This window comes from Panthera uncia (assembly GCF_023721935.1).
Source record: "Panthera uncia isolate 11264 chromosome C1 unlocalized genomic scaffold, Puncia_PCG_1.0 HiC_scaffold_3, whole genome shotgun sequence".
NCBI lineage: Eukaryota > Metazoa > Chordata > Mammalia > Carnivora > Felidae > Panthera > Panthera uncia.
In genome coordinates, this window is record NW_026057584.1 from 110,997,360 (window position 1) to 111,022,055 (window position 24,696).

General features: G+C 40.9%; 1 protein-coding gene across 2 annotated transcripts in view; it reads right to left on the bottom strand.

Moving 5' to 3' along the window:
- The window catches only part of PLEKHB2 (pleckstrin homology domain containing B2), a 49,358-nt gene that overhangs the window by 22,728 nt on the left and 1,934 nt on the right, over positions 1-24,696 (bottom strand). For both annotated transcript variants that reach the window (XM_049615810.1, XM_049615809.1), the window contains exons 2-4: positions 15,184-15,228; positions 3,513-3,665; positions 2,119-2,221 (exon numbers count right to left, since the gene is read on the bottom strand). In XM_049615810.1, the coding sequence (XP_049471767.1) occupies positions 2,119-2,221; positions 3,513-3,665; positions 15,184-15,220 (293 nt within the window). In that variant the 5' untranslated portion in view covers positions 15,221-15,228. The remainder of the gene's footprint in view (positions 1-2,118; positions 2,222-3,512; positions 3,666-15,183; positions 15,229-24,696) is intronic.

Below are 24,696 nucleotides of genomic sequence, written 5' to 3' on the forward strand. Positions count from 1 at the left end.
AGGAAGGGTTCTACTGAAAGGTCTCAGAGGGAACATGGCTCTGCTGACATATTGAGCTCAGACTCTTAGCTCCCAAAACTGTGAGGGAATACATTTGTTGTTTTAAGGCACCCAGTTTGTGGCCCACAGCAAACTAACATTCTCCTATTCTTTACTCTATTAGCATTCTCATTTTATTTCAAGTTTGTTTCTTGTTAATAGACAAGTTATACTCTGTATTTTTTACCCAATCTCAGATCTTACTTTTTTTAAGGGAAATTTAACCAATTCACATTTATTGAGGTCATAAACATCACTGGTTTAACTACTGCTAATTCCAGATATTTTTTCCACTACTTAAAAGAACATTCCATTTGACACCTTAGTGTACAGTAGAGCAGAGCTCCACGGCAGCTCTGGAGACAAAGGTTCAAATCCTCAGTCTATTCTACCAGCTCTAAAATCTTGGCAAGTGTGGTAAGCAGAATGATGTCCACCTCCTAATCCCCAAAACCTGTGAATGTTACTTCACAGGGGAAAGGGACTCTATAGATAGAATTCAAATTAAGGACCTTGAGATAGGGAGATTACCCTGGATTATCCACATTGGCCCAAACTATTCATTAAGTCCTTAAAAGCATATAACCTTCCCCAGATGCAAAGAACCAAAGAGATGACCACAAGAGAAGGGCTCAGCCCAGAAGCCAAGAAACCAGGAAGCCTCTAGAAGCTGGAAAAGGCAAGGAAACAGATTGTTCCCTAGAGCCTCTAGAAGGGATCATGGCCCTACCAACAATGGTTGGACTCTTGACCTCCAGAAATGTAATCATAAATTTGTACTGTTTGAAGCCACTAACCTCAGGATGATTTATTATAGGAGCATTAAAAAAGTGATATAGGAAATTAACCTAAGCCTGTTTCTTCTGTTTTTGTTTTTTTTAAGTTTATTTCCTTATTTTGAAAAGAGCACAGACATGTAAGTGGAGGAGGGGCAAAGAGAAAGGGAGAGGGAGAATCCCAGGCAGGCTCCACACCGTCAGTGCAGAGCCCAATGTGGGCTTGAACTCATGAACCATGAGACCATGGCCTGAGCCAAAGTCAAATGCTTAAATGACTGAGCCACATAGGCACCCCAAACCTAAATTTCTTGTAACAAGAACAGCATCTACCTTGTAAGATATGGTGAGCATTAAATACCATATATAAAGCAGTTAGCACAGTGCGTAGGGCCAAGTGAGTGTTCAAAATGCATGTTTAAATTGTTAGATACTAATAATATATAGACCCGATTTATAAAAAAAGTAGTAAACTGGCTGGACATGCAGTCATTTCTCCATCAGTCTATTGGAAAGCAGTATCTCTTCCAGAAAGTATCACTGAAGATTCACTGATAAAAGAAGAGTGTAAAAAAGTAGCTACAGACGGGATTTAAAATAAACTCTAGAGTTTAGCATGGAATAAATGTTTATATTGAAGAGGAACATGTATGTGAAATGCAGAGCAGGCACTCTGACAAACTTCTCTGGATTATATGAAAATGTCACTTACATATGAATGTTTTAATATAAATGAAAAATCACAATAATCTGTTAGTGAACTCTCACAATGTCCATGGGAGTGATACAGAGTGGCCAGAGTGGCCAGAAAGAAAAAAAACTCTTCCACCCCACCCCCCAAATTTCATTTAATCAGTGTTGGCTCCATATCCCTTCTTCAGAGAAGGCAGATGGAATAAGAACCATCAAAGGAAGGGAAAGACTTCATAATACAGATGTCCGTGCTTTTTAAAAAGACATTTACATAAAAAGAACAAGCTCTAAGAACCCATTCAACTACGCCCATTACCCAATGTGCATCTAGAGAAGAAAAAAAGAGCACATGCAGAATGACTGCATGCTAATACCTCCTGTCATTCCCACTATAACGGGGATCTCGCCCGGACAGCTCTGGAGACACAGAAACTAGGACCAGAGTTATTAGAGATGGAACAAGGCCCTGTTGCATTTCTTTCACACATCCTCTCAGTCACTTATTCTGATGCCTGAAAGAAAACTCCATTCTCATGCTTCTTCCTTCCTGATAACTAGAAATAAAACAGGACACTTTTTAAATTATACACATAAAAAAACCCAAACTTACAAACAATCATCTGTGCTTTCTGCACAAAGACTGATAGTTTTCCCATCTCGGCAAACAATCTGCAGCATACAGTCTTTTGACTTCCCATCTGGAGGCTGAATATCTATGAAACATAAGTAGAATAAAGAAATATTTACATAGTTTTTTTTTCAAGATTTATTCTTACCTAACAGCTCTGATAAGCAAAAGACCAGTACTTCAGAACATTCCAATTACAAAACATCTTTGTCCTGCTCCACAGAACCAAGCACATAAATCACAACTCTGTTCCAATTAAACTTAGGTTCCTTCTAAAAGGCAATTCACATATGGAGATGTACAGAAGAGCCCAGATATTACAAGAATAAACCCCACACAATGAAAAGTGTTACAAAGCATCAGGTAACAGAATACTTACTGCTTTTATTCACAGGAAACACTAAACTGGATCATTGCTTTAAAAGTGAAAATCATATTTTAATTGTGTACACACAATTCATGTGTACCAAGAAATAAGGTCTATGATATTTGAGCTTGGTTTAGGTAGATTTCAACAGCTGGCCCATGGACACTGGTGTTTCAAGACCTAACATGTAGGAGTAAGATGTTACAATACCAATACTTACTACAGGCACATATGCCACTTGTGACTCTTTAATTCAAAACCTATTATATAAGAGCAGGATGTTTCAAACATCAATGTTTACTAAAACAGATTCTTTATTCCAAACAGAAACAGAGCTAATAAACTGGGAAGTCTATAAATGCCATTAATTAGAAATAGAGGGGTGCCTGGGTGGCTCAGTCAGTTAAGTGTCCAACTCTTGGTTTCAGCTCTGGTCATAATCTCATGGTTCGTGAGTTCAAGCCCCACATCAGGCTTTGTGCTGGTAGTGTGGAGCCTGCTTGGGATTCTCTCTCTCCCTCTCTCTCTCTGTCCCTTCTCCACTCATGTTGTCGCTCTAAAAATTAAAAATCTAAGTCTATACTTATTAAAAATCTGTTCCTTTAAAATGAATATAAGGGATAACTCCAAAAACCAAAGTATCATGGATTTTTAAGTAACCGACTGATGTTGTCATCAATAAGATGCTCGTTCCGAGTCACAAAACCTATACTACCTATGTTGGTTCCATTCTTCCTGGGGATCCCAGAACTCTGTTTCCCCACCTTCTCCATGGGACAACAAGGAATGTGAACTGCTGGGTTTAATTCAGATGAGAAAATTCAATCTGCCCCAATCATATGATTCATGATTCAAGTATCTAGGTGTCCACCGTGGTTACCTCCCAAATGAAACCCTTCTTTGGTCTGCTAATGAAAGCAAAATGAGTAAGAAAGAGGATTCAATTCCCACCAAGAATGGGGAAAGGAAGAGGACAGAAGCCGGCCACGACAGACTCACTTTCACTTACCCCGACACTCGTGCCCCATGCGGATGTTGATGCAGTCCACCGGCATGTGGACCTTATCCTCAACACTCTGCCTAGTTTGGTCATCATAATAGATCAGGTGACCATCTGACCACAGGTCAAACCAATTCTTCTTCCAACGCTTCAAAATAGTACCTGAAAAAAATGAGAGAGATTTGCTTTACGCTAAAACAGTAAGGACTTTATCCTCTAACCCACAGGTAACAGAAACAGGAAACTTTCCTCTGGCCCCATAAGTATACCTGCATACAAATGCCCAGAGCACTACATCAAAATAGAGATGAAAGCAGATTTCTTGGACTTCAAGCTGTATTACAAAGCTGTAGTCCTCAAGACGGCATGGTACCAGCACAAGAACAGACACTCAGATCAATGGAAAAGAACAGAGAACCCAGAAACGGACCCACAAGGATATGGCCAACTAATCTTTGACAAAGCAGGAAAGAATATCCAATGGAATAAAGACAGTCTCTTCAGCAAGTGGTGCTGGGAAAACTGGACAGCAACATGCAGGAGAATGAGCCTGGGCAACTTTCTTACACCATACACAAAAATAAACTCAAAATGGATGAAAGACCTAAACATAAGACAGGAAGCCATCAAAATCCTCGAGGAGAAAGCAGGCAAAAACCTCTTTGATCTTGACCACAGCAACTTCTTACTCAACACATCTCCAGAGGCAAGGGAAACAAAAGCAAAAATGAACTATCGGGACCTAATCAAAATAAAAAGCTTCTGCACAGCTAAGGAAACAATAGCAAAACTAAAAGGCAACGGACAGAATGGAAGAAGATATTTGCAAATGACATATCAGATAAAGGGTTAGTATCCAAAATCTATAAAGAACTGGGATGCAGGGGAAGATGGCTGCGTAGGAGGACGCTGGGCTCACCGCGCATCCTGCTGATCACTTAGATTCCACCTACACCTGCCTAAAGAACCCAGAAAACCGCCAGAGGATTAGCAGAACGGAGTCTCCAGAGCCAAGCACAGACGAGAGGCCCACAGAAGAGGGTAGGAAGGGCGGCGAGGCGGTGCGCGCTCCACGGACTGGCGGGAGGGAGCCGGGGCGGAGGGGCGGCTCGCCGGCCAGGCAGAGCCCCCAAGTCTGGCTGGCAAAAGCGGAGGGGCCGGACGGACTGTGTTCCGACAGCAAGCGCGACTTAGCATCTGGGAGGTCATAAGTTAACAGCTCTGCTCAGAAAGCGGGAAGGCTGGAAGACAAAGGGAGGGAGAGCTGCTGAGCCCCCGGACGGCAGAGCTCAGCTTGGCAGGGAACAAAGGCGCTCACCAGCGCCATCTCCCTCGCCCATCCCCCAGCCAAAATCCCAAAGAGAACCAGTTCCTGCCAGGGAACTTGCTCCCTCCACGCAAACACCCAACTCTGTGCTTCTGCGGAGCCAAACCTCCGGCAGCGGATCTGACTCCCTCCCGCTGCCACAGGGCCCCTCCTGAAGTGGATCACCTAAGGAGAAGCGAGCTAAGCCTGCCCCTCCTGCCCCCGTGCACCTTGCCTACCCACCCCAGCTAATACGCCAGATCCCCAGCACCACAAGCCTGGCAGTGTGCAAGTAGCCCAGACGGGCCACGCCACCCCACAGTGAATCCCGCCCCTAGGAGAGGGGAAGAGAAGGCACACACCAGTCTGACTGTGGCCCCAGCGGTGGGCTGGGGGCAGACATCAGGTCGGACTGCGGCCCCGCCCACCAACTCCAGTTATACACCACAGCACAGGGGAAGTGTCCTGCAGGTCCTCACCACTCCAGGGACTATCCAAAATGACCAAATGGAAGAATTCCCCTCAGAAGAATCTCCAGGAAATAACAACAGCTAATGAACTGATCAAAAAGGATTTAAATAATATAACAGAAAGTGAATTTAGAATAATAGTCATAAATTTAATCGCTGGGCTTGAAAACAGTATACAGGACAGCAGAGAATCTCTTGCCACAGAGATCAAGGGACTAAGGAACAGTCACGAGGAGCTGAAAAGCGCTTTAAACGAAATGCAAAACAAAATGGAAACGACGACAGCTCGGATTGAAGAGGCAGAGGAGAGAATAGGTGAACTAGAAGATAAAGTTATGGAAGAAGAGGAAGCTGAGAGAAAGAGAGATAAAAAAAATCCAGGAGTATGAGGGAAAAATTAGAGAACTAAGTGATACACTAAAAAGAAATAATATACGCATAATTGGTATCCCAGAGGAGGAAGAGAGAGGGAAAGGTGCGGAAGGGGTACTTGAAGAAATTATAGCTGAGAACTTCCCTGAACTGGGGAAGGAAAAAGGCATTGAAATCCAAGAGGCACAGAGAACTCCCTTCAGACGTAACTTGAATCGATCTTCTGCATGACATATCATAGTGAAACTGGCAAAATACAAGGATAAAGAGAAAATTCTGAAAGCAGCAAGGGATAAACGTGCCCTCACATATAAAGGGAGACCTATAAGACTCGTGACTGATCGCTCCTTTGAAACTTGGCAGGCCAGAAAGGCTTGGCACGATATCTTCAGTGTGCTAAACAGAAAAAATATGCAGCCGAGAATCCTTTATCCAGCAAGTCTGTCATTTAGAATGGAAGGAGAGATAAAGGTCTTCCCAAACAAACAAAAACTGAAGGAATTTGTCACCACTAAACCAGCCCTACAAGAGATCCTAAGGGGGATCCTGTGAGACAAAGTACCAGAGACATCACTACAAGCATAAAACATACAGACATCACAATGACTCTAAACCCGTATCTTTCTATAATAACACTGAATGTAAATGGATTAAATGCGCCCACCAAAAGACATAGGGTATCAGAATGGATAAAAAAAAAAAAGACCCATCTATTTGCTGTCTACAAGAGACTCATTTTAGATCTGAGGACACCTTTAGATTGAGAGTGAGGGGATGGAGAACTATTTATCATGCTACTGGAAGCCAAAAGAAAGCTGGAGTAGCCATACTTATATCAGACAAACTAGACTTTAAATTAAAGGCTGTAACAAGAGATGAAGAAGGGCACTATATAATAATTACAGGGTCTATCCATCAGGAAGAGCTAACAATTATAAATGTCTATGCGCCGAATACCGGAGCCCCCAGATATATAAAACAACTACTCATAAACATAAGCAACCTTATTGATAAGAATGTGGTCATTGCAGGGGACTTTAACACCCCACTTACAGAAATGGATAGATCACCTAGACACACAGTCAATAAAGAAACAAGGGCCCTGAATGATACATTGGATCAGATGGACTTGACAGATATATTTAGAACTCTGCATCCCAAAGCAATAGAATATACTTTCTTCTCGAGTGCACATGGAACATTCTCCAAGATAGATCATATACTGGGTCACAAAACAGCCCTTCATAAGTTTACAAGAATTGAAATTATACCATGCATACTTTCAGACCACAATGCTATGAAGCTTGAAATCAACCACAGGAAAAAGTCTGGAAAACCTCCAAAAGCATGGAGGTTAAAGAACACCCTACTAACGAATGAGTGGGTCAACCAGGCAATTAGAGAAGAAATTTAAAAATATATGGAAACAAACGAAAATGAAAATACAACAATCCAAACGCTTTGGGATGCAGCGAAGGCAGTCCTGAGAGGAAAATACATTGCAATCCAGGCCTATCTCAAGAAACAAGAAAAATCCCCAATACAAAATCTAACAGCACACCTAAAGGAAATAGAAGCAGAACAGCAAAGGCAGCCTAAACCCAGCAGAAGAAGAGAAATAATAAAGATCAGAGCAGAAATAAACAATATAGAATCTAAAAAAACGGTAGAGCAGATCAACGAAACCAAGAATTGGTTTTTTGAAAAAATAAACAAAATTGACAAACCTCTAGCCAGGCTTGTCAAAAAGAAAAGGGAGATGACCCAAATAGATAAAATCATGAATGAAAATGGAATGATTACAACCAATCCCTCAGAGATACAAACAATTATCAGGGAATACTATGAAAAATTATATGCCAACAAATTGGACAACCTGGAAGAAATGGACAAATTCCTAAACACCCACACTCTTCCAAAACTCAATCAGGAGGAAATAGAAAGCTTGAACAGACCCATAACCAGCGAAGAAATTGAATCGGTTATCAAAAATCTCCCAACAAATAAGAGTCCAGGACCAGATGGCTTTCCAGGGGAGTTCTACCAGACGTTTAAAGCAGAGATAATACCTATCCTTCTCAAGCTATTCCAAGAAATAGAAAGGGAAGGAAAACTTCCAGACTCATTCTATGAAGCCAGTATTACTTTGATTCCTAAACCAGACAGAGACCCAGGAAAAAAAGAGAACTACAGGCCAAAATCCCTGATGAATATGGACGCAAAAATTCTCAATAAGATACTAGCAAATCGAATTCAACAGCATATAAAAAGAATTATTCACCATGATCAAGTGGGATTCATTCCTGGGATGCAGGGCTGGTTCAACATTCGCAAATCGATCAACGTGATACATCACATTAACAAAAAAAAAAGAGAAGAACCATATGATCCTGTCAATCGATGCAGAAAAGGCCTTTGACAAAATCCAGCACCCTTTCTTAATAAAAACCCTTGAGAAAGTCGGGATAGAAGGAACATACTTAAAGATCATAAAAGCCATTTATGAAAAGCCCACAGCTAACATCATCCTCAACGGGGAAAAACTGAGAGCTTTTTCCCTGAGATCAGGAACACGACAGGGATGCCCACTCTCACCGCTGTTGTTTAACATAGTGCTGGAAGTTCTAGCATCAGCAATCAGACAACAAAAGGAAATCAAAGGCATCAAAATTGGCAAAGATGAAGTCAAGCTTTCGCTTTTTGCAGATGACATGATATTATACATGGAAAATCCGATAGACTCCACCAAAAGTCTGCTAGAACTGATACATGAATTCAGCAAAGTTGCAGGATACAAAATCAATGTACAGAAATCAGTTGCATTCTTATACACTAACAATGAAGCAACAGAAAGACAAATAAAGAAACTGATCCCATTCACAATTGCACCAAGAAGCATAAAATACCTAGGAATAAATCTAACCAAAGATGTAAAAGATCTGTATGCTGAAAACTATAGAAAGCTTATGCAGGTAATTGAAGAAGATTTAAAGAAATGGAAAGACATTCCCTGCTCATGGATTGGAAGAATAAATATTGTCAAAATGTCAATACTACCCAAAGCTATCTACACATTCAATGCAATCCCAATCAAAATTGCACCAGCATTCTTCTCAAAACTAGAACAAGCCATCCTAAAATTCATATGGAACCACAAAAGGCCCCGAATAGCCAAAGTAATTTTGAAGAAGAAGACCAAAGCAGGAGGCATCACAATCCCAGACTTTAGCCTCTACTACAAAGCTGTCATCATCAAGACAGCATGGTATTGGCACAAAAACAGACACATAGACCAATGGAATAGAATAGAAACCCCAGAACTAGACCCACAAACATATGGCCAACTAATCTTTGACAAAGCAGGAAAGAACATCCAATGGAAAAAAGACAGTCTCTTTAACAAATGGTGCTGGGAGAACTGGACAGCAACATGCAGAAGGTTGAAACTAGACCACTTTCTCACACCATTCACAAAAATAAACTCAAAATGGATAAAGGACCTGAATGTGAGACAGGAAACCATCAAAACCTTAGAGGAGAAAGCAGGAAAAGACCTCTCTGACCTCAGCCGTAGCAATCTCTTACTCGGCACATCCCCAAAGGCAAGGGAATTAAAAGCAAAAGTGAATTACTGGGACCTTATGAAGATAAAAAGCTTCTGCACAGCAAAGGATACAACCAACAAAACTAAAAGGCAACCAACGGAATGGGAAAAGATATTTGCAAATGACATATTGGATAAAAGGCTAGTATCCAAAATCTATAAAGAGCTCACCAAACTCCACACTCGAAAAACAAATAACCCAGTGAAGAAATGGGCAGAAAACATGAATAGACACTTCTCCAAAGAAGACATCCGGATGGCCAACAGGCACATGAAAAGATGTTCAACGTCGCTCCTTATCAGGGAAATACAAATCAAAACCACACTCAGATATCACCTCACGCCAGTCAGAGTGGCCAAAATGAACAAATCAGGAGACTATTGATGCTGGAGAGGATGTGGAGAAACAGGAACCCTCTTGCACTGTTGGTGGGAATGCAAATTGGTGCAGCCGCTCTGGAAAGCAGTGTGGAGGTTCCTCAGAAAATTAAAAATAGACCTACCCTATGACCCAGCAATAGCACTGCTAGGAATTTATCCAAGGGATACAGGAGTACTGATGCATAGGGGCACTTGTACCCCAATGTTTATAGCAGCACTCTCAACAATAGCCAAATTATGGAAAGAGCCTAAATGTCCATCAACTGATGAATGGATAAAGAAATTGTGGTTTATATACACAATGGAATACTACGTGGCAATGAGAAAAAATGAAATATGGCCTTTTGTAGCAACGTGGATGGAACTGGAGAGTGTGATGCTAAGTGAAATAAGCCATACAGAGAAAGACAGATACCATATGGTTTCATTCTTATGTGGATCCTGAGAAACGTAACAGAAACCCATGGGGGAGGGGAAGGAAAAAAAAAAAAAAAGAGGTTAGAGTGGGAGAGAGCCAAAGCATAAGAGACTGTTAAAAACTGAGAACAAACTGAGGGTTGATGGGGGGTGGGAGGGAGGGCAGGGTGGGTGATGGGTATTGAGGAGGGCACCTTTTGGGATGAGCACTGGGTGTTGTATGGAAACCAATTTGACAGTAAATTTCATATATTAAAAAATAAAAAATAAAAAATAAAAAAAAATTAAAAAATAAAAAAAAACAAAATCTATAAAGAACTTATCAAAACTCAACACCCAAAAATCAATCCAGTGAAGAAATGGGCAAAAGACATGAATAGTCACCTCTCCAAAGAAGACATCCAGATGGCCAACCGACACATGAAAAAATGTTCCACATCACTCATCATCAGGGAAATACAAATCAAACCACAATGAGATACTACTTCACACCAGTCAGAATAGCTAACATTAACAACTCAGGCAACAACAGATGTTGGCAAGGATGCAGAGAAAGAGGATCTCTTTTGCATTGTTGGTGGGAATGCAAACTGATGCAGCCACTCTGAAAAACAGTACAGAGGTTCCTCAAAAAAGTTAAAAATAGAACTATCCTACAACCCAGCAATTGCACTACTAGGTATTTATCCAAGGGATACAGGTGTGCTGTTTCGAAGGGGCATATGCACCCCAATGTTTACAGCAGCACTATCAACAATAGCTGAAGCATGGAAAGAGCCCAAATGTCCATCGACGGATGAATGGATAAAGATGTGGTGTATATATATACAATGGAGTATTCCTCGGCAATCAAAAAGAATGAAATCTTGCCATTTGCAACTACATGGATGGAACTATAGGGTATTATGCTAAACGAAATTAGTCAGAGAAAGACAAATATATATGACTTCACTCATATGAGGACTTTAAGATACAAAACAGATAAATATAAGGAAAGAGAAGCAAAAATAATATAAAAATAGGGAGGGGGACAAAACATAAGAGACTCTTAAATATGAAGAACAAACAGAGGGTTACTGGAGGGGTTGTGGGAGGGGGGATGAGCTAAATGGGTAAGGGGCATTAAGGAATCTACTTCTGAAACCACTGCTGCACTATATGCTAACTTGGATGTAAATTAAAAAAATAAGAAAAGAAAAGAAAAAAGAGAAGAGAAGAGAAGAGAAGAGAAGAGAAAAGAAAAGAAAAGAAAAGAAAAGAAAAGAAAAGAAAAGAAAAGAAAAAGAAAGCAGACTCCAATGGCACAAACACCCGTGCTGTACCAAGGCTACATGCAGCTCACGCTAAAGATACTAAGAATGCTGCTAAATTAATAGGCCCAAATTTTCAAAAAAAAGTTCAATAAAACCTTGATTTTGTTAACAAGCACTGGTGAGGATGCAGAGAAAAAGGAACCCTTGTACACTGTTGGTGGGAATGTATATTGGTACAGTCACTACAGAAAACGGTATTGAAGTTCCCCAAAAAATTAAAAATAAAAAGACAATATAGTCCAATAATTCTACTGGGTATTTACACAAACAAAACAAAAACACTCACTCAAAAAGATACATGCACCTCTAAGTTTACTACAGCATTACTTACAATAGCCAAGACAGGGAAGCAACGTTAAGTTGCAAAGTGTCCATGGACAAACATGAAAAGGAAGATGTAATGTTTATATACAAAGAAATATTACAGTTATAAAAAAAGGAGACTGTGCCACTTGCAATGACATGAATGGACCTAGAAGGTATTATGTTAAATGAAATAAATCAGATTGATAAAGACAAATACCATATGATTCCACTCACATGTGGAATCTAAAAAAAATATATATGAAATGAGTCAGTCACTGGAATAAAAAGCACAGCATAAGGAGTAAAGTCAATGACAGTGTAATAGTGATGTATGGGGACAGATGGTAGCTACACTTGTGGGGAGCACAGCATATATATATATATATATATATATATATATATACACACACACACACACATTAGAGTTATATACCTGAAACTAATTGTGTCAACTGTTTTTAAAAACATTTTTTAAATAGGAAATGAACATCTAATATTTTATCTTCTCAAAACTTTCCCAGTACTATTTAACTTTGCTAGACTGTTCAGAAAACATGGCACTGTGAAGTCTCTATATACAGATAACAATAGTATCTTCCACTTTAGGGAAAATATGTTTTTCTTTTTCTTTAAGGGCTTTCACATCTATTCTTCTCTAACATTCACCTTCCCTTAAAGCCCATGGGTGTGGGAGGGTGGCTCAGACACTGGAGGCACCCACAACCAGGACGCTGACCCCCATCCTGTGTGCATCCCTACTACTACCGCACATGTCCCTTTCAGTTTAAGGAATTCATCCTGTCATTTGTAGGGCTAGGCACTCAACTTCATAAAACTCAAATATCTCTGTCAGCGAGAAGGGAAAACTAAAAGGCCAAGTCACTCCTACCCTTTCCTCACACCCAGACACTAAGTACTATATCCTTTGTTCCCATAGATCCCACTCTGTTGTTGGCAGCCATCATGCACAAATCCCATTCTGTGTACCTCTCCTTATGCTCCTGTGGCTGCTACCAGTGTTAACCAAATAGGCAACACATCAGCCTTCCAAACTTTTTACCACTATCAGGTACCCTCCTTGCTGAGAGGGGCATCCACAGCACTGGCCCAAACTGATAAATAAGTGACATTAGCATCCATGTGAGTGGCAGCCCCTGAGCTATACAGAAACTACCCAAGAGAGCCACCAAAACAGAGACAGGTGGAATCACTGGATTAGAGAGTTCTACCCAAACATTTCACCTGCCACGGAAGCTCTGACTGCAGATTCCCAAATTAAGCGTCCTCCAGAGCCCAGAGGTCCTAAGGGTCTATGTGGCAATGGCAAGAAAAGGAGCCTGGGAGACCTCTTTGCAAACATGTAATTATCTGTGTACCTCTGCTACCCAGTGAATATAATGCATTTCACCTCATTTTATTTTATTGTGATTGATAGTTCTGCTTTTTCAAAGAAGGAAAATCAACCCACACATTGGCAGATGGGGAAATGGCGTAAATCTTCTGAATATACGGATTTGAGATTGTCATGGACCAGGACACTGGAAAAGTCTATACAACTTATTTAAAAGACATCTGGGGCGCCTGGGTGGCGCAGTCGGTTAAGCGTCCGACTTCAGCCAGGTCACGATCTCGCGGTCCGTGAGTTCGAGCCCCGCATCAGGCTCTGGGCTGATGGCTCGGAGCCTGGAGCCTGTTTCCGATTCTGTGTCTCCCTCTCTCTCTGCCCCTCCCCCGTTCATGCTCTGTCTCTCTCTGTCCCAAAAATTAAAAAAAAAAAAAAAAAAAAAAAAAAAAAAGACATCTATTTTGTGTACGTCATCATGCTAGGCACTGATGGGTGGGGAGAGGGAGCAAAAAACAATTGTCAAAATGGTCACTGTTCACTTACGCTGACAGGGGGACTGCCCTCAGTCAAGGGCGCAGTAAAGCCTAAGGAGAAAACCAGAGAAAATCCAAAGGGCCAGGAAAGGAAGGCACATATATCCTCAAGGTCTGAGCAAGGCTCTCTTCATACCCTGACAATTTAGGGAAGGACAGGATCACAAAATCCAAGACAAGAAAACTTACACAAAGCCTGGGGCTAGGCTCCAATATGCCAGGACTTTCTTTTTAAAGCCAACATTGTAATGGCTCTCTCTATTCTTAGAATACAGAACTGTCACAGACCTTGAAGGACACCTGGTTCAGCTCCAGGTCTGGGAATGTAGAACTAGTGACAGGACAAATAAGCTGAAAGCTTCTCTCCTGGTAGAAAGTGTGTCAATGTTGAAATGACACAGTCCTGCGTCTGAATACAGGTTTGCTACCCTGTGTTACCAAGTTACCAATTATCACTGAAATTCAATTTCTTCTACTAGAAGAGCTGTTGTGATTACATAATATATGTAAAATCTTTATACCAGGGTCACAAACAAGCTTCACAAATAATAGCTTTTATAAACCATCTAAGGTATGCAGTCCATTCTTCACAGTTAATCTCCATTTTAGCTAAGTTCTAAAAGTATCCCCCATACAGAAATTTGTATCTCAACAATAAAGAGTGTAAACTACAGCTCAGGTTTTTTCTTGAGTAATAAATGATGTCACTTTTCCCTTAACTCTGCTGTTTCTAGAAGAACAGCAGAATAATCTGTTTACTCCTTCTTCAATGAGCAGTCAGTTCTCCCTGCTCCAGAACAGACCATGAATTCTACTTCTAGTGGCAGTCTCAGAGATGAACAGACAGTATATGAAAGATCATCACACACACAGATGAGTCTAAGAATGTGAATTCAACTCCATAAAGAATTGAGTCTATTCTGCAGAGTCCTTTTGGAGATCCAAAAGACCTTCTTTAAATAAACTCATTCCCTCAGGTCTAATCTTCATCCCTATAATTAAAGTCTCCAGTATTTCAGAATTTTAGTCACTGTTCAATCTCCAGACAAGACAGGTATTTCCCACAAAAAGAGCAGTACCTCCATGCTAATATATCAGAGCTCAGCTTGGTTACATTCAAGCAGGGCCTCAGGTCAGCCATGAATAATACAGCATGCTAGTGAGAAAAAGAGAAAAACCAGCAGGGATTACCACCATTCTCTGGTTTCTGTCAAGGCAGCAACCAAGAAAGAACTCTGTGTGAACAGAAACACAGCTCACAGAGCTGTAAAATTTCCAAGAGAAAGTCCAGAGCAACAATATTAATAAGACTTTGCTATTTGTTTTTTTGTTTTTGTTTTTGAGAGAGAGAGAGAGAGAGAGAGAGAGAGAGAGAGAATGCAAGCGGTCAGAGAGAGAGGGGGAGAACAGAATCTGAAGCAGGCTCCAGGCTGAACTGTCAGCACAGAGACCGACACAGAGCTTGAACTCACAAACCACAAGATCATGATCTGAGCGGAAGTCAGATGCTTAACAACGGAGCCACCCAGTCCCCCTATTTGTTTTTAAGTGTGATCTGTTTCAGCAACAGAAATAAATATGTACCCTAAGGCAACACTAAACCCAGACCAAGGTGCTCATGTCCTGTACTTACTCTGTCGCAGCAACCAGCCACTCTTCACAAACGCCATCTTTCCACCTATAAAAAAAGCCAGGTTCAAAGTTACACCCAGAAAAGAGAATGGCCCACATGAGCTGTTTTTCACTTACAACACTTCTGACACCAAACGTGTGGGGTCTTTCCAACATTAATAACCAATTCTCCCTATCTCAGGACACCAACTGGATGTCTACTGATTCAACCCAATTCTGACCTGGAGTTAGCATCCGACCCCACAGGTTCCGGGCTCAGTTCCACAAGAGTGCTCCCACTTTAGACACAAGTCCTGAGTCTCCAGTATTTCTGACCTACTAACTGGGAGTTCCCACAACCTCTCCTCAAATTTGATAATCTGCCAGAATTGCTCACAGAACTCAGGAAAAAGCATTTTACTTACCATTGCCTGTTTATCATAAAGGATGTAACTCAAGAAGAACAAGATGGAAGAGTGAGGGCAAAGTGCCTTCTCTAGGCACACCACCCCCTCAGCACCTCTATGCGATCATCAACCCAGAAGCTCTTGGAACCCCGGCATTTAGGGGTTTTAAGGGAGGTTCCATTAGGTAGGCATGATTGATTACATCACTGGCCACTGGTGACTGAACTTAATACCCAGGCTCTCCCCATCCCTGCAGGTCCAGGGATGGGGCTGAAAGTTCTAAGCTTTTTTTTTTTTTTTAAAGTTTATTTATTTATTTTGAGAGAGAGAAAGAGAGTGTGTAAGCAGGGGAAGGGCAGAGAGAGAGATGGAGAGAATCCCCAGTGGGCTCTGTGCTGACAGTGCAGGGGCTTGAACTCATGAACCGTGAGATCACAGCCTGAGCAGAAATCAAGAGTTGGATGCTTAACTGACTGAGTCCCCCAGGCGCCCCTGAATGTTCTAAGCTTGTAATCACAAGAGTGACCCTCAGCAACCAGCCCCATTTTGAAGTTATCTGGGGACCCATCAAGTCACCTCATTAGCATAAACTTATGTATGGCTGAAAGGGACTTATTATGAATCACAAGACACTCCTAGCACCTCTATCTCAGGAAATTTCAAGGTTTTATTTTTTCTTTTATGTTTATTTTTGGAAGAGAGAGAGCACGCACAAGTGGGGAAGGGGCAGAGAAAAAGAGAGAGGGAAACACAGAATCCAAAACAGGCTCCAGGATCTGAGCTGTCAGTGCAGAGCCTGATGCAGAGCTCAAACCCATGACCTGAGCCAAAGTCAAACACTTAACCAACTGAGCCACCCAGGATCCCGGAGAAATTACAAGGTTTTAGAAGTTCACATATTTCTTATTACATCACAAAATCACAGCCATCTCTCCATTCTCATCCCTTTCTGTGTCAGCTGAGGAAGGGACCAAAGCCATTTTACCTAATTGGCCACTTGGCATTTACCTAATACCTCCTCAGTGGGGTCAATATAAACCCTCCCCCCACCTTCCACTCTAGAATTTGGCCTCAACACTCTTACCCACCTTACGAAATCTAATGCCACTCAAGAAACATAAAGCAGCCCCAGGAACACTAAGACTCTGTCAAGGACCTGTAGCTTCTCCTAACATGCCCAGTGTCCTGGGGCTCTGGGGTCTGCTGCCTTAGCTTTATATTTGGTATGCCCAGTTGACTTCACACAGCCCAGTCAGGTGTGAACTGGTGTCAACAGGCAGAGTGGCCGGGTCAAAGCAGAACACCAGAAGTCAAGAAAAGGTGCGATAAATTTAACTCCATAAAAATAAAAATCTGAGTGACAAAATAAAAAGTCAAAAAGATGAAAGATTAAGAGAAAACACAGGGTGCCTGGGTGGCTCAGTCGGTTAAGTGTCTGACTTTGACTCAGGTCATGATCTCAAGGTTCATGAGTTCAAGCCCCAAACTGGACTCTCTGCTGTCAGCTCTCTGCCCCTCCCAGCCCCCCATCTGTCTCCTTCCCTCCCTCCCTCTCTCTCAAAAATAAATAAACTTTAAAAAAGGAAAAAAAAAAACATTTACAATTATATGGCAGCAACAAGCTAATTTCCTGCATGTACAAAACTCACATATAACAAACGATTATCATCAGGCAGTTCACAAAAAAATAAATAAATAAATGAGCAATAAATTTGTAAGTCATTCAATTTATCTCTCAATTCAAGAGACAAAATTCAAAACACAAGTTAACAATATTACCTATCAGATGGGCACAAATGAAAAACACTATTATATCCAGAAAGGAGTATGTATGATGGCAGGAACAAAAAATGTTGCAAACTTTTGGGAGGAAACTTTGACAACATCTATCAAAATTTTAAATGTTCATAAACTCTGACTCAGCGATTTCACCATTACTAGGATTATACCTCATTGATACATGTGCAGAGGTTCACCAACATATCTGTGTATTTGTGGTAATATCGCTTATACTGGAAAGAACTAGCTCCAATCAAAGTGCCCCACATCAGAAGACCACTCAAAGGATACACGCCCTCCACACATATGACAGATCATTTCGCAGATGTTTAAAAGGGGGTAGAACAGTATGTGCTGATACCTGCGTAATTGTTTTGTGGAAGGAAATCAAAGAAACTGCTAAGGATGTGTATCTGAAGAGAGGAGAGAGGCAATGCTGGGTATGTATCAGAAAAGTGACTATTCAGTCCTATTACACCTTTTTTGTGATATTTCAAGCCCCCAATGCAGGGCTTGAACTAACTAATGAGATCAAGAGTGGGACGTTCGAGCAACTGAATCACCCAGCAACTTCTATCCTTTTTTTTTAATCAACAGATTTTAGAGGCGCCTGGCTGGCTCAGTTGGTAGAGCAACTCTTGATCTCACGTGGTAGTGCAACTCTTGATCTCACATCATGAGTTTGAGCCTCGTGTTGGGCATGAAGATTACTTAAAAATTTTTTTTAATTAAAAAAATAGATTTTTTTTGGAGGCTGAAATTATGGGCCACTTTGGTTCTCTACTTTAGCATTTTTAGGTATTCTCTTTAAGGGTTAGTTAGCAAAACAGAGCAAAAGCCCAAGTAGGCACCTGAAAAGAACAAATTAGTCTCCCCACCTTTAATTTTTCCCACATCTAAGTACGGCTAAATTCTCCCCTCTCCAAACCTTTGCAAAAAGAGCTCCACAAGCTTGGTTCATCCTATACTCCAGCATCTCCAAAATCTCATACTCTAAAGGTTCTTAATGTCCTTGCAATTTCTGCCAACTCATGCTATCTGTCCTCACCAAGAAAGGAAGTTTTCCGTCTTTCCCCATTTTTCTCCCACATATTTAGATGCTCAAACAGTCCCAGGTGAATAAGAATCAGAAAGGCAATATCTCCCCCTTTCCCCCAGTGGATATGCAGGTGCACTGGCAGGGAAACCCACCCTAATCCAAGGCTCTCTGTTAGGCAAAATGAACGTTTTTTTTATTATTTAAACTGGGTTGAACTGGTTTCCTAAAACTTGGAGCCTAAAACATCCTAGAACAATCATTTAGTTCCAAACGGACACCACCATATTTTCATCCAACACATATCCTTTGAGTGCTAATATGTTCCCAGCCTGTGGTAGGCACTAAGGACACAGCAGGGACCAAGCCAAAGTCCCCGTTTTTACGTACTTATACTTTAGTAAAAGCAACAGGTCAAACTTATAAATTAAACAGATGGGTGATGCAATGTTATAGACAGCATTACATCTCGAACAGCTGTGTTATTACCCCAGAACATCAAACCACATTCACTCATGCCAAATCCTAGGTAATTATAGTAAAGTGTCTACCATCGTAACATGAATTCTCGGTCTGTATTTCATGTGAAAAAGAAAATATCTGGGAATAGGCCAAAAATTACTAGCAGGTATTGGGAGCTACCAAGTCACAACACGATTATTATAAAACTTGGCTGCAAAGTTGTCCTACAACTTTGCTGGTACTTCAACAGCTGGTGGTTGTGTAAAACTGTGGAGCAATAGAAAAATGTTTCCTGAACTTTTCTGGTAACTTTTTTCTATTCTCAAATGATTCTTGATATCATTTTGACTCTATTTGCTGTCATTCATAATAGTCAAAATGTCAGACCGGTGTTAACACTGGTAAGAACACCTTCATTGGGGCACCTGATTGGCTCAGTCAGTCAGGCATCTGACGCAGATTTCAGCTCAGGTCGTGATCATCATAAGGTTCATGGGATCAAGCCCCGAATCGGGCTCTGCGCTGACATTGCGGAGCCTGCTTGGGATTCTCTCCCTCTCTGAAATCCCCTATTTGCGTGCCTGCTCTCTCTCCCTTTCTCTCTCAAAATAAATAAACATTAAAACAAAAAAAACAAAAAAAAAACTTTCATTTACTCAAAGGTCTTTTAAGAAACTGAGTCCAACAACTTTACATACCTGTAAAACCATTAACAATGCTAGCACCCCTGAAAATAGAGGGTCAAAAATGAAGTTCCAAATAAAACCTTAAAAACCTTGAGATTTCCTATTATCTACCAACTGCATGGGTCAACATCTGAGTTACTCATGTTCTCTTTGGTACTGCCTTGGCGTAAGCCTGGGTTTTACTTTTCAGGTATCTGGCACTCAAGGTATGTCAACAATAGGAATCTGATCAGCTGACTTGGGAATCAATTTCAGGCCATCTGAATAAAAATTCAAAAAGGAAAAAAAAACAACTTCTACATCAAGGGGACATCGTAAACATACCTTTGGTGTGCTTATGTAAAATAATTCAAAACCATTAGAGAAAGAGAAAACTATTATAACAAGGTCTAAAGAAACTTAAACTGGAATTATCAACAGAAACTCGTGACTTTTTGAAAGGGTAATTCTGTGGACTCAAGTAGCTTCTTATCTGGTATCATCCTGTCTATCTTTAGTCATTATGTGGGACAATCTCACATGCACCCCATGTCCAGATTTTTATCTCTGATACTGGTCTTCTCAAAAAGGAGTCTGTGCTCCTTGAAAATCAGCTGGTTACAATTTAGGGACAGGAAACCGCAAGTTGTGCCTACTGTCAAAAAGCAAAGACACGCGGCACCTGGGTGGCTCAGTCAGTCATGATTTCAGCTCAGGCCATGATCCCAGAATTGTGGGATCAAGCCCGGCATCAGGCTCTGCGCTGAGCATGGAGCCTGCTTAAGATTCATATCCTCCCTCCCTCCCTCCCTCCCTCCCTCCCTCCCTCTCTCTCTCTCTCTCTCTCTCTCCCTCCCTCCCTCCCTCTCACTCTCTCTCTCCCTCCCTCTTTCCCCGCCCCCACCCTCTCACCTGCTCATGCACACTGTCTCTACAAATAAAAATGTAAATTAAACTTTAAAAAATTAAAGACGGTTTCAGGAAGGAATGTCTTTAGAAAGGATTAAAAAAAACCAACCAGCTGAAGGAAGAGCATCTAATAATGCCAAATCAAAAACAATAATTATAGTTCATTAGAACCAACTGAGGATGAAAGGCATCCTAAGAATAAAATGATGACTAAAACCATATACACTGCTATAGAATGTGTTAGAGAAAGCACACAACTTCCGATGTGAGTTTGGATTTCACCCAACTGGGGGCCCAGGGGAGGGGGGTGTTAAAAGAAAGTTTAAACACTCTGACTTGTATAATACCTTCTCCTCACTTGATAATTCAAATGGTTATTATGGTAATAATAAGGGGTATTTGTTGTGTTTACCAAGATGCCACAATTTCTTTTTTAAGACAAAAAGTCTAGACTTCTGAGTTAAGGACTCAAGTGTATAAAACTTAGCAGTAGAGAAGACTGTAGGAATAGACTTCAAACCAGCCTAAAACTTAAACCACTGGAGAGCAGGACTTTTAGGAAACAAACCTGGAATTCACACCTGCAGGAATACACTGAGTCCGGTTACTTGTACTTGCTGGGCAGGCACTCACAAGCCAGTCTCCAGAAAAGTCAAAAAGAAGAAAATATTAAAGCCCCATGATAATGAAAGCCTCCTCAAGCACCCTGTGGGATCTTCACTCTAGTCAGGCAATATCATCCACACAGCACATCTTAGGGGGACTGAGGCAAGGGCATTTTGCCATCTAGCAGACACAGCAAGGTGGGCACTCAACTGAAGGCAGGAAAACAAGTTCTTTATCTTCACTGAAGAGATGTGTATCCTTTGTGACTACTAGCCTCTTCTGTCAGGCACCAGTTTGTTATCACCAGCACCACATGCAGCATATTGCCTCATCAGCCTTAGTCTCGGCCTCCAGCAGCAAGAGCAACCTTGCCTCTGGCTCCCAACCCATAAGCAACATGTATGTAACACAATACAGACTCTCGACACTATGCCCTATAAAGAAGATAAACCAAGGGCAACAAGTTCTTAAATAAGCAGTTGCCAGTACCTGGCTCCTTAAATGACCCACCTCACCTAAGCTGGACCGCAGCTGTATCTGTCTAGAATCCATACCCTGCCAAGCTCCTGAACCCTGACCAGAACAGAGGAGACACTGTCACTCAGTCCACCTGCCTTCAGCCTTACAGAGCACTCACATGTCACTGCCTAAAAGAGGTATCCTACTATTATTCATTGGCCTAGGCCAATTCCTGATCCTACTAGCCTGCCCTGCCTTGAGAAACAGTGCTGGGGCGGGGGAGGCAGACTTTAAACATCCATTTTTTAAATTTTTCTTTCTGTGTTAAACAAAAATATTACGGTTATGTAAAATCCGTATTTTTATCACTAAACACTGTAATTCACAGGAGAGTTATTTTCAAAGAGAGAAGACACACAGTGATATTAAAATGAGAATCCAAGACAAAAGATATACCAATAATGTCAAGATTACCCATGCTAATGACTGCTTTGCTATTTTCAACATTAAAGATGGATTATTAGGAGCATAAACAGCTAACTCTGCTCCCTCCTGAAATGCAACTAAAATGAGTTAAGGGGAAAACAAAGCATAAATCACAGAGAGACCAGCAGCAGAGACAAAAACAGATGACCCATGTTCAAATCCTGACTCACTCACTTATAGATAACTTTGGGCAAGTTATTTAACTTTTCCAAGGCTTAGTTTCTTAGCCCATATAATGAGAATACCAACACCTACTTGATAGATATTTGGAAAATTGGGTGAAAAAACATGTAAATATTTGGCATAGTGCCTGACATTTACTAAAATTCAAGAATTGGTAGCTGCTCATGCAGCAATTACTATCATCACTATTACTTCCTCACTAGCACATGAATAAAATTTGCCCAAAACATTCCAGAAGACAGAAACACATTAGGTGGCTTCTCAAATGGCTTAGAAGACTTAATAAATTAAGATGCTCTTGAAGGTCAAAATTTGAACATATATACACTAGAAGTAAAAACAAAAATCTTGTAGACAAACAAAAAACATCCCTGAATACAGAACCAAATCCATCTTTAAAGGAACAGGAATATTTTTTTGCCTTACTTTGCTGAAGTCCACATCACTTCATAACTTATTTCAACGCTTCACTATTTATATCCTGGAGCAAGATCTACTGCATAAACTAAAACTCATCAGATAAAAGTCCTGCTGTTGGGTCTCAACAGAATAAAACACCAGCAAACTAGCTGCAAAATACCCACATTACACACATGCCAGAAAACCTATAGGAAGTTTTAAACATAAACCATATTCAACAATTCATATTATTTTTTTAAGTTTATTTATTTTTGAGAAAGAGAGAAAAAGCAAGCATGAGCAGGGGAAAGGTGGGGGGCAGTGGGGAATTCCCACACAGGCTCCATGCTGTCAGCCAGCAGCCCAAGGCAGGGCTTGAGCTCATAAACCATGAGATCATGACCTGAGCCAAAATCAAGAGTTGGACACCTAACCAATGGAGCCACGCAGGTGCCCTTCAACAATTCAAATTATTTTAAATGTGAACTGAAATCATTTTAAAAGCACTGAATCCAAAAGAGATTAATTTAAGAGGTAGAAAGAACATTGCCTTTGGAATCTGTCAGTTCTGAGCTCTGCCTTTTACTAACTGGTATGACTCTGAGCACAATACTAACCCTCCCAAGCTTCACTTTTCTTCTTACCTGTACAACAGGACACTACTAGTTATCTCATAGGGGGTTAGTGTGAGAATTAAATGAGATAATACACCCAAAGAGCCCTGTAGGTGCTCCAAAACTGAGAACTGCTATAATTACGTTACTATTTTAAGAAATGCAATTTAGAGTTGCGTGTCTACAACTGACTCATTCACAATATCCTGGTTCCTCTAGTTAGCCCTCTCTGTACCTTAACTGTAAAAGTTCCTACCTTATCAAAGGGAGGAAAACTTTGTTCTTCAAAAACAATAGTGTAGGGGAAGGGCCTGGGTGGCTCAGTCAGTAGAGTGTCCAACTTCAGCTCAGGTCATGATCTTGCAGTTCATGGGTCCGAGCCTGCTTAGGATTCCCTATCTCCCTCTCTCTACCCTCCCCAGCTAGAACTCTTGTCTTTCTCTCTCTCTCTCAAAAAAAAAATAAACCTTAAAAAAAAAAAAATGATAATGTTAGGGGCACCTGGATGGATCAGGTGGAGCGTGCCACTCTTGACCTCAGGGTGGTAAATTCGAGCCCCATGCTGGGTGTAGAGATAACTTAAAAACAAAATCTTAAAAAAAAAAAAAAGTTTTTCTTAATGTATATTTACTTATTTTGAGAAAAACAGAGCATGAGCAGGGTAGCGGCAGAGAGACATAATCCCAAGCAGGCTCCATGCTGTTAGCGCAGAGCCCGATTTAGGGCTCAATCTCATGAACCATAAGGTCATAACCTCAGACAAAATCAAGAGTTGGATGATTGACTGAGACACCCAGGTGCCCCGAAAAAAATTATTTTTCTTTTAAATTATAACCATTTTTTCTTAAGTTTATTTTACTTATCTTAAGAGAATGAGAGAGAGAGAGAACATAGAAGGGGCAAAGAAAGTAGGGGAGAGAGAGAGAGAATCCCAAGCAGGCTCCCACTGTCAATGTGGAGCCCAGGCTCGAACTCACAAACCACGAGATCATGACCTGAATGGAAATCAAGAGTCGGATGTTTAAACAACTGAGCCATCCAGTTGCCCCCCAAAAAAAGTTTTTAAATAACAATAATGTAAAGGCAACAAGAAGTCCCAAGTGTACCCTAAATACAGGGGACAAGAATTGGGTGAGCCATCATCACTCAGAGGTCAGTGTAGCATTGGCACTACAACCATTGGCAGTAGCAACCACTTCTTAACAAGCCTAATACAAGTACTCATCAAAGGGCAGACAAACTAAACAGATAAGAAAGTTCAACTGTCTGTGCCCATGATCAAATTCAGAAGCAAATATACAACCAATAAAACATGACAGCCCACTTTTTATAACATGTTTAATAGTTTATTTTACTATCTGCAGTTTTTTGTAGTTAGAGACACTAACCATTTTTAATTTCTTTACACATCTAGAAAAAGGAAAAAAGGCAGAGGTAAGGAGAAAGAAACCAAATATTCCTGTAGGGTGGCAAACTGGGAAGCATAGCATAGCTTCTAGGGAGAGTCAGGAAAAACTAGTATCTTCCAGA